General features: G+C 38.1%; 1 protein-coding gene across 1 annotated transcript; it reads left to right on the forward strand.

Annotated features, from left to right (window-relative positions):
- The first annotated feature begins 4,440 nt into the window (after window positions 1-4,440).
- On the forward strand, window positions 4,441-10,881 carry LOC140153733 (uncharacterized). Its single transcript, XM_072176567.1, has 4 exons — window positions 4,441-4,993; window positions 5,737-6,146; window positions 6,479-6,621; window positions 9,508-10,881. Exons 1-4 carry the CDS (start codon window positions 4,585-4,587, stop codon window positions 9,815-9,817), a joined length of 1,272 nt encoding a protein of 423 aa, XP_072032668.1. The 5' UTR covers window positions 4,441-4,584; the 3' UTR covers window positions 9,818-10,881.
- Window positions 10,882-14,029: the final 3,148 nt, after the last annotated feature.

Raw genomic sequence — 14,029 nt, forward strand, 5'->3', positions numbered from 1 at the left:
TCAATACGATTGCCATCAATATCAAGTTCTCGGAGTGACACAAGATTTCTGAATGGTGACAAATACGTTGGTTCATTTGATAATTCCCGAAGCAAATTGTAACTTAAGACCAAGTATTTCAAATTAATCAAACCACTAAAAAGATCTTCATGGATGTACAATATCTTGTTATAACTCAAATCCAAGCGCTCGAGTGACCTCAGTCCAGCAAAAACTCGCGATGTTACGTTTACCATGTGGTTATCGTTCATAATAAGTGCTCGTAATGAGATGAAATTCACAAAAGGCTCGCCTGAGATCATTTGCAGTTTATTAAAATCCAACTCCAAACGCTTCGTTCCGTTGCTTTCAGGTCCAAATTCTGGCACCACGATGAGATTTCGGTCCCTACAATTTAACGTTGCATAACGTTGCAGTTTACATGGAAGGCTTCCTTTGGGATATTCAAATTGGTTGTTATTAGCCATTGCCACTGAAGACAGACAAATGAAACTCAATAAGCATGATATCAATGCAAGTTTCTTGCAGTGCGAAACTGCGGCCATTTTGTTGCTCCCCATCTTTCAGTAGACCCTACAGATATCTGTTACCATTTTATCTGTTTATAGACCATAATCGGCTTTTAATAGGCTTTAAATAACACAGACAAAGTGATTGTATGAACAATGATATCAGAACCAGGATGTATAATGATGCGATGTGCATTGATTTAACCTGTATTTCAGTCGCAGACAATATCATGGGCCAACTGTGTTCTGACCAATGAAATCGGTCGTTGTATTTGGCACAGGAACTCAGGACACACAGCATTGGTCAGAGCCTTCGCAAAATCACTGGTGATTCAATTAGTAACCAAACAAGAGACACTCCTCATATACATACACGCATGATATATATAATAAACGCTAATAAAGTTTGATCATCTATACCCTTTATCAGAGTTCCTTAGCACTTTTTGCCGATGTATTAAAAGAGCATTTCGTGATCCACAGCCTCATCCCCCACTTTTCTAAAAAAAAGTTGAGATTTTTATATCACTGGAAACCTCTGGTTACATAATGTTTATGTACAAAATATTTCTTGCAGATTAATTCGTTTAGCAAAGATATCCTGAAATTAGAATTTCGTTCTGGTGCACCAGAACGAAATTACAACGTATTGTCTATGGAGTGTAATACACATAATCATGCATAACTCGTAAACGCAATATCGGAATCAACTGAAATTTTGGGAATATGCTTATTTCGTGGATATGTACTGAAAAATGTCATAAAAAGAGGATGCTAGGATCACGAAATACTCCTTTAAGGGATCTGGAATGAGCGTTGTGAGCGTTTCGACAGTATTTTTTGTGGGACATGAGAGCACATCAGACATATCGAATTGCATTCTGAATACGAAGAATGTCTTTCTGATATCAAATAATTTTAATTTTTTTCACGATATAACACAAATTTTATGACAAATTATTAAAATTTGATATTTTTCACATTTTTGATATATAACAGTCCTCGAAGTAAATTGTATAAATCTAATGATATATTCTTAAAGTGTATGTAGCTGGGAGGAAAAGCCGACGATCAATTGAAAATTTGGACCTTTCATATTGAAGATATGGATTTTTTTCCAAAAAAGACCTAATTTTTTTTGGGTGTTTTGGGGAAAAAATCCATATCTTTAATACGAAAGGTCAAAATTTTCAATTGATCGTCGGCTTTTCATCCCATCTACATTAAGTATAAATCATCAGATTTCTAAAGTTTACTTCGAGTACTGTTAAATATCAAAAATATCAATTTTTAATCATTTGCCATAAAATGTGTAATACATTGCAAATTTAAAAAAATCAAAATTATTTGATATCAGAAGGACATTCTTCGTATTCAGAATGCAATTCGATATGTCTGATGTGCTCTAATGTCCCACAATAAATACTATCCAAACGTTCATACCCCACCCCTTAATTATAAAGGGTTAAACAAAATAACCACACCCAAAAATTACAAAACATATCTTTGCATAACTTGACATTTTGTTGAATTGAAAAATTTAAAACCCGTGAATAGAAAAAAATTTCCCTACATCAAAAGTTCTAACTTCTCAAAATCATATTTCTTTGGTGAAAAATAAGGCCAAATAAAAAATAAACATGTTTCACGTCCCCTCCCGCTTCCTTTTTTGAGGTTCCTTCAATTATATTTTTATTTTTTGAAATTCAGAACTTTTGTGATGTGCCCTAAGTAATTTAATTTGATTATTTATATTTGTTTACAACATAAAGTTATGTCATGAATAGAAAGGGGAAACCAAGAGATTGTGTGTTATGACATGTTTTGGGGACAACCCCTTTGATTACAGTAAACAAACTCAGAGTTATTAATAATCTTGGAAAATCACCACTATCCCAGAACATTCTCTGTATTGCATTATTGGGAAAATCCCTTAGATTGTAAAATGGATAAGATGACATTATTTTGGAGATTCCCAGGAAGTGAATGACAGAATGGTCTATTAATAGATAGTGAGTACAAAAGTGGAAAGCTTTAGTTTGCTCTTGGCAGAATATCATGAGAGTTTGTAACTTTCTATACGTGTTGGTCATTGTTGCAAAAAGAGGTACATTTGAGCCAGTTTACATAGCCATGCCATGATGTGCTATTTTAATACAGCAACGAAGGAGATTTTGAGTGTATAAAAGTTGCTGGAGTCTGGTTTATAAATTAAACAACACATCTGTCAATAAAGTGGAGCAGTGAAGAAGAAGCCTGTTCCTGGAGAAGGCCCGGGGAGAAGGAGAGTGATTGGTGAAAGAAACACAATTTTTGGAGATTATCATCTGCGCAAGGAGTTTTAACAATGTTTGAGAACGGCACAAGGATTTAAGTGTTCAAAGCCATTTTTGTGCGATGATTTTAAACACGAAGGATTATAAATGCAAGTGTGCAGCAGTGCCGCTGAACAGTGATTTTCGCAGTATAAGTGATTAAGTATATCAGCCGACCATCACTGAAAAGATTAATTCGTCAAAAAAGGGGTCTTATTTGACAAATTTGAACTCACAATCCGGGTCACAATCCATCATCAATTTGTCATTATACTAAAATGGTTAATAAATGACAAATTGATAATGGCTACTTAGCCATTTAATTTTGCACTAAAATATTTGTCATAGGCCTTCTACATATTTTGTCATTCATTAATTTGTCCGAGTCATTTTACAAATTCGCCATCAAAAATTAAATGAATATTTATAAGTCGTGAAAATATTTGTAATGAATTAATTTAAAATGCTATGAATTATTTCCTCAACATCCCAAGGACATTTTCAACTTTAAAAAAAATCTTGAATGATAAAATATTTTCATACAATGACTAGGCCTACCTTTTAATTTGTTAAGACCCCCTTTTTGACCGGCGAATTAATCTTTTCAGCGGCACTATACACTCTATTTTCAACTTAGAACCTTTTTTTGTCCTGTATGCAGAACCCTAAGCAGTAATAAGGTTCTAAAAAGAACCTTAAAAAGTTCTATAAAGAACCTTAAAGATTTAAATAGGCCTGGGGACATTCTAATTCATTCATTCAGGGACTCATCACAAAGTTAAGAAAAGTAAAACGCAGTGTTAGGCCTAACCCTTTTTGGTACTAAAAAATCATTTTCTTGGATAAAGAACGTTTTTTTCTGTTCTACTTAGAACCTTTTGAGGGTTATTTCTTTAAGATTCCTTAAAGGTTCTTCAAGCTTAAGGTTCTACAAAGAACTTTTTTAGAACCTTATTTAGGCCTACTGCTTGCATACAGGACAAAAAAAAGGTTCTAAGTTGAACTTTTTTTTTCTGAGAGTGTAACTCTATGATCTTCAAGAAGAAGACTGGTACTAAATTTAATTTCAGTTCATCAAGCCACTTTTTTGCCCAGAAATCAGTTCTTAGTTCCCACACCCAGGGCCGCGACACTCCGGCACTTGTTGGAAGACATGAAGTACAGCAGACAGCATGTACAATGTGATTTTCTCATTTATAATTAGGATTACGTCATTGCCAGAATGCCAGAGCTTGTTTCATTTGTTCATTAGAATGATTGACAGCGGTGGGCGGACTTATACTCTAAAAATGTGATTCTCTAATAAATTATAGGTCACTAGGTCAATTCGGACCGTCTCTTCCTCAGATCTCTATGTAGGATGATGGTATCTTCTCATTACACGTTCGTAGTAAGACTTGGCCGGCGACGACGCTTGCGAATTGCATGTCTTCAACTGCTGTATAGCATGGTATAGGCAGTTTGTACAGAGTGTCGCTTCTCTATCTCTTTTTCTCGGCCACACCGCACACCTAATACCAAAACTTTAAAGTTGAGTCCCCTCGGCCCGTGATAGGCCCCCATATTCCAATAATATATTGTGGCACTGTCCGCTTGCCATACACTTAGCGGTCAAAGGTCAACATAAATCAAAACAAACACGACTTGCAAGTTGAAATTACTGATTTTATTCTGCCCTTTCCCAAACACTTGAGTACTAAATGTTGGCTCGAGAATATCTTTGAGATGAGAATGTGATCATTCGATCGACGGGTGTTAAAATGTTGAAATATTTGAAGCCAAAATCTACAATAAACAAAGAAACAACTGGTGACAGTAAGCTTAAGCATGATAAGCTTACCCACGTTAAACATGGCAAAACAGATACATGTAGTAGTAATTCAGCAGAAGCTTCAGGCTCAGTGAATGCAGCTCCATCGGGTAGAAATCGTGAAGACACAAAGCAAGCAAACGATGTGCTTGAGCCTGAGGAGGATGCATTTATAAATCAATACCACAAATATATTGATGCATTTAGCTCAACATCATCATCATCCACAGCTATAAAAGAAGTCACACTCAAAAACAAAGATGATGTGGACAGAAAAGTGTCACGGAGAGGAGGCGAGCCGCAAGCAAAAAGAGTTAAAGTAGAGTTACTGGATCTATCAGGGAAACCTCCAATGAAAGGTATGACTAAATGTATGGACACATTTTAAAGTGGGACAGACAGCGATACACTATTGCTCCAGACACTTTTTGTAGTTGACAAAGGGTGTGGGACCAGGGACGGTTGGGTGCAACAACCCTCTGGATTTTTGCTATAAAATGTTTGATGTCTATGATTTTGGTACCAATGGTAATTCTGTTGATACCAAAAGAAGTACAAACATATCCCAAGATAAATCAAGTGCTGATTTTCAGTCAAAGACAAAGTTGGCCAAAAATTTGATTTCAGCCAAAAACTAGACATATTGTGAAGTCTGCAGATTCACAAGCCTCTCAGAATATGGGGGAAAGACAAAGAAGATATTTTGAATGTTCTGCTGGAGAATCTTATAGTAGGCCTAATGATGAACAATTGAATTATATTCTGGTGCAAGAACCCAAAATCTGACCGGGAAACAAAAACAACTGACCAGTTTGTGAAAGAGACACCTAAATTTGAACACTGAAATACAAACGTCAGTGGTATTCAAGGCAAAGTGGGCTAGTAGTAATGACTTTACTTTGGCAAGTGGGTGTAAAGTGTGCAAAAATTTGGGCAAAACATGGGCAAGACTGAGGTTGATTTTGATCTAAAACCACCAAAGAGAAGGTGTATATCACACATTTTGATCAATTTTTTTCTCAGTATTTTGAGCCGGGGGGTGGGGGAGAGGGAGGCAACTACACCACTGACAAACATATTTTGTTTCCTTTAATATCATCAGGTGCTGTGAAAACTTCAGGCCAGCAAGCACTAACAAGGTACTTCCCATCAACCTCTGCCTCCTCCTCATCTTTCCCACCAAACATCACAGGCAGCAAACCAAGAAGAGATACATCTAAGCTACCAAAAGAGGCATCCACTCTGCCTTCTCTCCAAACAACTCAAGCATCGCATGAAGCTGCCAAATCTGAATCTAATAATCCATTGAATATGACCCCTGAACTGAAAGCTATGTTAATGTGGCAGAAAGTTAGAGCTGAAAACCTTGACTGTGATTATATCAAAGTATTCAGTAAGAGAGAAGCTGATGAGTTGTTCCAGGCATGTGAGGACACGCTGACATATTACACTGGTGAACTAGCACAGGTTAAGCTGGGATATGGGAAGCGTTATGACATACCACGCAAACAGGTGACGATATGCATCAAATTGTGTTTTGTATTACATGTGTAGGCAACGGACCTGTGGGCCCACTCAACCCAGATTTTCTATTTTGGAATTTAATTTTTTTATAGATTTGCTGTAAAATCAGCCATTTAAAACCTGACCGACCGACCCTACTTGAAAAGGTACATCCGGGAACAGGTTTTTTTTGTTGTCACCATAGTTCGTTTTAATATAATTAAAGTTTTCATGTGCAAGTTTTCGCCACAAAGTGTACCATGTCTTTCAGTTATGTCTTGTTAAATGTTCCAACATGATAATCATTTCTTCATCTTACACACTTGTACTCCTTTCTTCAGGTAGCTCACGGGGATAAGGGTGTCACTTACACATACTCTGGTGTGATGCTACCAGCTAAACCATGGACTCCTGTGCTTAATCGTATCAAGGACAAAATTCAACAAGTCACACAACACACTTTCAACTTTGTACTCATAAACAGGTAAGATTAACAAATGTCAGTATCCATTTCCTACTAGTATATATAAATCATCTTTATTCAACATAAAGAAAAACACATATAAAGCCCAGATCTACTGCAACCCATTCCGGTTGCAGGCAAGGCAGGACAAAAATACAAACATAAAAATAAATAAACAAAGTTGGAAATACTCATGGTGGGAAGAAAAAGTTAAATAATTTCATTTACATTCCAAGATGTTTCATATCTGGCGATGAAAATGGAATAAGATGACATTAGCGCCGATTTAATCAACTGGGTCTTGAGATCAGAATACTTTGTGGGAAGATTGAGATCTTTTGACAGACGAGTCAGACTATTCTTGTTGTCGGCGTCAATGAAGCCTCTTGAGCCTACTTCAACAGCAACAAGTGAGCAACAGTATCCGGCGTTAGTGATGTCGGCAACCAGGGAAGAATAGCGATCAAGTTTGGTGTAATGAGCTTTACTGATGTTTGGTTCAAATGGTACCGACAACTCAAAGAGAATGACTCGCCTGTCAGAAGGCCAGTATAACACAATGTCCGGTTTTTGAGACGTGGAAATGATATTGGGTGGTATGGTCCCCCCTCCTATGGTATAATTTTCCAGATCGGCATAGATTTTAATATGAGAATTACGAAATGCCTCCGACTGTTGAAATGTGGAAAGAAAAATACGGATGAGGTTGTTGTGTCTCCATAGATACCTGTCCAGCATATTTTGGCAATTATTTAAAATGTGCAGGAGAGTACCTTTCCCCTGACAAAGGGGACAGCTGTCCGTAAGCCTTTTTCCCCATCTTTTCAAATTGGTGAATGATGGCAAGGAATCTATGGAGGCATTGATTGCAAATTTAAGCACACCCTTTGGTAAAGAAAACATAATGGATTTCCAAGACAAATCGGAATTACATGTTTCAAGCAGTTTCGGAAACTCCGCCTGGCTCAAGAGGGGCTCAACAACAGATTTCCAGTGGTTATCGGTCTCTTCCTTCAGGATCTTTTTAACATCAGGTTGGACCTTATTCCAAGGGGGGTTGACCCGGGCTCCAATAGCAAGTGCATGAACGTTTTCACACTGGTTGGTTATGGAAATTTTACGAGACCACTTAGATTCTCTGTTGAGCTTGAGGTCAAGATCAAAGGTATATTTTAAAACTGGTCAACAACACTCACTTTTTGAACCGAATATTTCAGAGAAACCATTCTCCATCCTCAGCGGTGTAATGCTGTTGGTAGACTGACTGATGATTCTCCAGTGACAGTGTTTCTAGATGTTGTTGACAATGTCCTTTTTGTCCTTTGTGATGGTGTTTCTAGAAGAGAATCATATATTCTAGAAAGTTCTCGGCCCCTGTCCCTATTTAGGGTGGGGCTTGTCTCTTGTTTGATTTTAATGGCTTCCCTCACTTTCCTCGGCAAAAACTTGTCTTCTCTGCATAGGACTTTAACATTTCCAATGTCCGGTTTATGTCCGTGTCCTTGCTGTGCTCTGCTAATGCCGACTGATTTGAGGTTGTCTTGGCAGTGTGTTCTTTCAGGCGCCACCGAGGGTTCGCTTGGTTTCACCCACGTACACTTTCTCGCAGCCTTCACAGGGTACACGGTACACAACTCCTGACTTGTCTTCCTCGCGAGGTTTGTCTTTCGGGGCAACAAGTAATTGGTGAAGCGTTTGGTGCGGTTCAATACCACCGATACACCGTAACTGCCGAGTATTCTTTTGACCTTTTCTGATAGGCCCTGGACGTACGGAACTACAACAAATGTCTTATTTTTGGTTTTTCGGTTTTTCAACCGGCTGTGTTTTTTTTTGAGCACGTTTAAAACTCCACTCCTCGTAGCCGCAGCGGCTAAGAGTCTCTTTGACGTGATTTATTTCTTTTCTCGATCTTCCGTATCAGTAACTAAAGTATCTGCCCGATGGAAAAGGGTTCTGATTACACTGAGTTTGTGTTCAAGTGGATGGTGGGAATCAAAAGCCAAATACTGGTCAGTATGTGTAGGTTTCGGTAAATACTGACCTTTACCGCACTGCCTGTTTGTCTTTTTACCAAAGTATCTAGGAATGGTAATTGACCGTCCTTCTCTGGATCGTTGGTAAATTTGATATGTTCATTTTGACTGTTAATGTGGTCAGTGAACTGTTGGACTTTCTCGTTATTGATTACCACAAAGGTATCGTCCACATAACGAAGCCAAATTCTTGGGGGTCAGCGGTGGATGTTAGCGCTTTGTTTTCAAACCATTCCATGTATAAGTTGGCGATAATCGGGCCGACCGGGAGGCCCATTGCGCATCCATGATCTTGTTGGTATAATTGTCCTCTAAACTTGAAATAGTACCATTATATTGTTATTTTTGTTGTTAATGCATCTCCCCTCATCGGAATTCTCAACCCATCACCATTGATAACTCTGATGGTGCAGCAGTGGTACCAAGGCGAGGTGGTGGGGGCATCACAGCCCGGCTGCTTCATACAGGTACTCTGTGGGGCAAAGGTCAAAACTTCTTCAGGGTTTGTTACATGCATCCCACCTGTTGTGAATGTGCTTTGTGCATGGTAATTTGGATTTCCCATATCATACATTTTTGTACATCAGATTCACTCAATAACTAATCCGACTGTGAAGATTTGCTTGATGGTGCACATGGTCTCTTTGTCTTAGGGTAAATTTCACATACAAGAATACAAGAATAATTAATGGCCCGTATATGTCCTTATTTGCTGGTGGGATTTTTATGGAAGGGCACTTTTAGTTGTGCCTAAAATTCTGGTTTTATCAAGGGTGCCCATATGCACTATTAAGGCAAATATTTAATGGTATTATCATGAACCTATTATTACATGTTCCTTGGTCATTTCTTTTGTAATATATTATTACAGATATGAAAATGGGAATCACTATATGGGAGAGCATCGAGATGATGAAAAGGACCTCCGTCATGCCGCCCCTATTGCCTCCGTCTCATTTGGCTGCACAAGAGACTTTGTCTTCAGACATGCCGATTCACGGGGTAGGGAAGCCAAGCGTTCGATTCCACCAATTAAATTGCAGCTAGAACATGGGAGTTTACTGGTGATGAAATACCCAACCAATGTTTACTGGTATCATGCATTACCAGTCAGGAGGAAGGCTAACCTACCACGGATTAATCTGACATTCAGAGATATCGTAACTAAAGAATCAAAGTGATGACAATCATGTATTGTCATAAAAGTGATCTTACACAACCCTGCGACGAGAACTTCCTAATTCGTTTTTTTGTTGTAATTTTGAGAAAAAGTACAAAATATGGTTCAAACATGCAGCAATCTGGGGGGGGGGGGCACTTATAGTGTTGTCATCATCAAGCAGGCCCTCAAATTTCACACCCTAAACACTGACCTGGAGCAGGTGAAAATACCAACCCTAATCACTGAGCAGCTTGTGAAATGGGGATCCTTTTCACTAACCAGTTGCATTTAGACACCCTTTTCACTGACCTCCCTTAAAGAGGTACCCTTTCCACTGATCTACTAAGAAAAAGAAGTTTAAACAGCCACTTTCATGGATTAATTGCACTATGTTGTATGTAGAACAATAATTATATTGTTAACATTGATAAATCCAATATTATTCATCTACTGCCATGTGTGAAGCAATTACCCTTTTTTTTGTTACAAATGGTAAAAATGCTGCAAAAAAAAGTCTCCATGTCCTTTAAAATTCATACCCTAAATGCTGACTTGCTGTCGCTAAAAGTATACCCTTTCCCCCAAAATAGCATGAAATAGCTACCCTATTCGCGGTCTGCGACTATGCGTGAAAAAAGTACCCTTTCCTGTGGATTTCTGCTCGGTGATGACAACACATAATGTATTGAGTGGCCCCCCGGGGCAGCAATTACTTAATAACCCAAATAATTTCTGATAATTCCTTTTAATTTCTCTCATCATTTATTCTTGTGCAAAGATTAGTGAATCAATATTATTTAAATGCATGCTTGAACCATATTTTGTACTTGTTCTCAAAATCGCACACAATTAGGCAATTATCATACAGGGTGATGATAAAAATCAGTATTGATGTCGAAAAGTGCTAAGTGTAATCATTGGTTTCAATTTAAACAGTTTTGCTTCATGAATTACAGTGCTTACAGACACAAAAAGCACATTGTCATCAATATTTAGGACATGCTGTGAATTTCAGCCATTTTGGTCAGAACATGTTAGAGTTAGAGCACTATGTTTTCTAGAGCAGACTTGCATAACATACATGCATTGATCTATCTGTAAGCATTAATATGTTCAAACATAAACCTTCACACATTTTTTTCTATATTTGTACATATTTTCCCTCCTACTAAACTACAGGTTTAATGAAAAATCATGTTTATTACTTGAGTTTAGTGCTATTCATGCTGGTATTTTACTTGATGGGGCAGGATGGGGAGGATTGTGAAAAGTGCAGCTCAGTGAGCTCACGGTTACTTTTCCGAGGCTCAAATCAGCCTGCAGGAGTGCAGGGAAATTAAGTTTGCAACTCTGTTCTGTACTTTGTTCAGCTCCCAATAGGCTATTCAAGTTGAAATCTATACATCCCCATGGAAGAAATTACCTTAACCTTAACACGCCTGAGTGCTACAAAATACTACAAACGACTTCGCTGCGTGTGCATGCATCCCATGGGATGTGATAATGCAATCACCCTAAGTGATGTATAGGCATGCTTTCCTTGGTCAGGCCAGCGAAAGACCTGTGGCTAATTGTCACCGACCTAGTGCTTGGCATGCGAGGGGTCTCGGGTTTGAATCCCACCTTGAGCAAACAACTTATTTGTTTTCTTGCTTGATTCCTCCCTTCTAGTCGCCAAAAAGCCCTTTGGGTGTTAGGGTTAATCTCCCACACTGGAGGTGTAGATTTCAAATGGACTCACCCATTATGGTAACCCCACTTGAAATCCATACTCCCTGTGTGGAGATTAAGGTCATGTCTTACATAGGGGGTGTATGGATTTCAACTGAAATAGCCCAATAGGCAAGACTCATGACATTGTGGATTTTTTTGTATAGAACAGCATTCATACAGTTGAGCACCATTCCCTTGCATGACTGATGTGCACTTATGCGGATGTACAAATAAGTTTTGCCTATTACAGGTTGAGATATCTTTAAGATCATCAATTTCTGGATGACCAGGTGCATTTGTACCTCTGCTTTATCATGTACATCATGTGGTGAAATGTGTGAAATAAATATCATATTAACATTACTGAAGAGTTTTGAGATTTGTTTTCCTTTTTGCCTTGATATTGTACTTAAATTATTAAGAAGTCATGTAGTTGCCCCTAATAATAAAACACTCATAGCTACTCTATTGCTATGGGTTCTGCATCTAGGGTAGAGATGCCACTTGCTTGTTGAAAAAAAAAAATCAGGAAGTAGCCACTCATTCACTGCCAAAAAATCCTGAATTTATGTCTAAAATTGGCAAAAATCAGGAATTCCTGATAAATCAGGAAAAGTGGCATCTCTGAAGGCAACCCAACTTCTCTTTCCCTTCACATTTGTCATTTCTTCATGAATTTATCTATTTGGAGGATTTCATTTGGAGATAAGAATACTATCATATGTTAAAATCTTATTATACAAATAGCAATACCAACATTGTATCAATTAAAATGTTTGGAGGTTGATTTGATTGATTTCGACACCCAAAAGTAAAAGGGTAATGCACAAATCCAATAGATACCAAATAATTATTAACTATCCATATGTAGCCTGTAAAATTCATGGCAAAACGAGTAAAACTTGCGCTCTACAATCGGTGTAATACAAAAGGGATTGTTTATAATAGAGGATTCAAGGGAAAAAAGTTAGTCCAAATCCTGTAAGTCTTGTTGAGATTATGCGAGTCCTGATAAACTAAAAATTTCAATAACCCCACTCATTCACTTCAGTTTAGCTTTGACTCACTCCCAATACCATCCCTTTTGTCTCTACTCCGGCCTACTCCCATGTAGAAATGTGACAAAATATGGCTTGGAAGCTTGGATGCCTGAATGTATTTATTTAGACATTCACAGCTTTTATCCACGCTACAGGAGTAGTGAAACCACCCCATTTATCAGATTATCAGAAATTTGGGGGCAACCATTTCACAAATTCTGAGGGCATAAAGGGGGCCTGTGTGTTCATGATATCCATGGGCTTGTAATGGCCCTCAGCAGCCCTTTGTGTATATATCTCTGAAAATTGCAGGCATAGGCCAAAGTTATTGCTTGAGCATATTCTTCAATCTGTGCACTGGAAGGTCATCTGGACCTGTTGCTTTATTGGTCTTCAGGTTCACAAGGTTTAGTGTCCATTGATGGCATGCTGATAAATAAATGCTTATATCCTCCTGGTTAAAGATTTCCCAACATTGAAATTTGCCTTTTGAGTAGAGCCCCCTTACTGTCAAATAGGCCTATGAGTTTACCTCCCAGCATATACCAATAAAACCCAGAAGCGTTTTGAAGTTGTAGAACAAGAATGTTTCACAAAACTGTGCTGCCTAGGGAGATTGTATACCCTTGGTAACTAACTTGGAAGGAATACAATTGTTTGGAAATGATTATGAACTGGCAATTTTGTCATTTAAATGTAAAAGTTCAGAAAACACACTCAAGAAAGAAAAATCAAACAATTACCTCCATCCTGTTCCCTCTCACTCCTACTAATCCTGCTCCTGGTCCCAATCCTGAAGAAAAAGTAGCACTCCGCAGAATCCCTCCCAAAACTCAAATTTTCAATGGGAGCCCGCATGACCGGGAGCAATCCTATTGGGCAAATGTAGCACTAGTTCAGTGCCAAGGGACTGTGACAGGCCCTCTCTGACATTCCAAAATCCTTCTGCTGTGTACTTGAAGGCTGCTTTGAGGCTGGCCATGCAAGCCCCTCAAGGAACTAGAACCAGTACTAGGGAAAATGCTACCTCACAATGCTGATGACATGGCAATATCAATACTGTTGTGAAATACTGGGTGGTAGAGGATAGATTGGTCTATAGAAATGTCAAATTTTGTATCATTTAAATACCGATTATGTACACAATAACATCATCACAACACAAATTATTTGCATTTTAATGTTTATTTCTTTACAACAAGTTTTTGAGCACATGAGTTATACATAAACCGAATGTGAATGTGATGATTATGCAATATTACAATTGGTTCCAAGTCAAGTATTCAACTGAAGCAAGACTAAATAAAGTGAACTCACATCATGATTAATTATTTCACAAATCCAATGATGCAACTTGATCAATTATAGCATAGCATTAATTGTAGCATATTCAGTCCCCCATTTGATTTGATTCATGCTTTGAACATCTTTATATAATGATGGCATTGATTTGAGCCATTGGCTAGTTTGTATTATAC

The sequence above is a fragment of the Amphiura filiformis genome, chromosome 1, assembly GCF_039555335.1.
Source record: "Amphiura filiformis chromosome 1, Afil_fr2py, whole genome shotgun sequence".
Lineage (NCBI taxonomy): Eukaryota > Metazoa > Echinodermata > Ophiuroidea > Amphilepidida > Amphiuridae > Amphiura > Amphiura filiformis.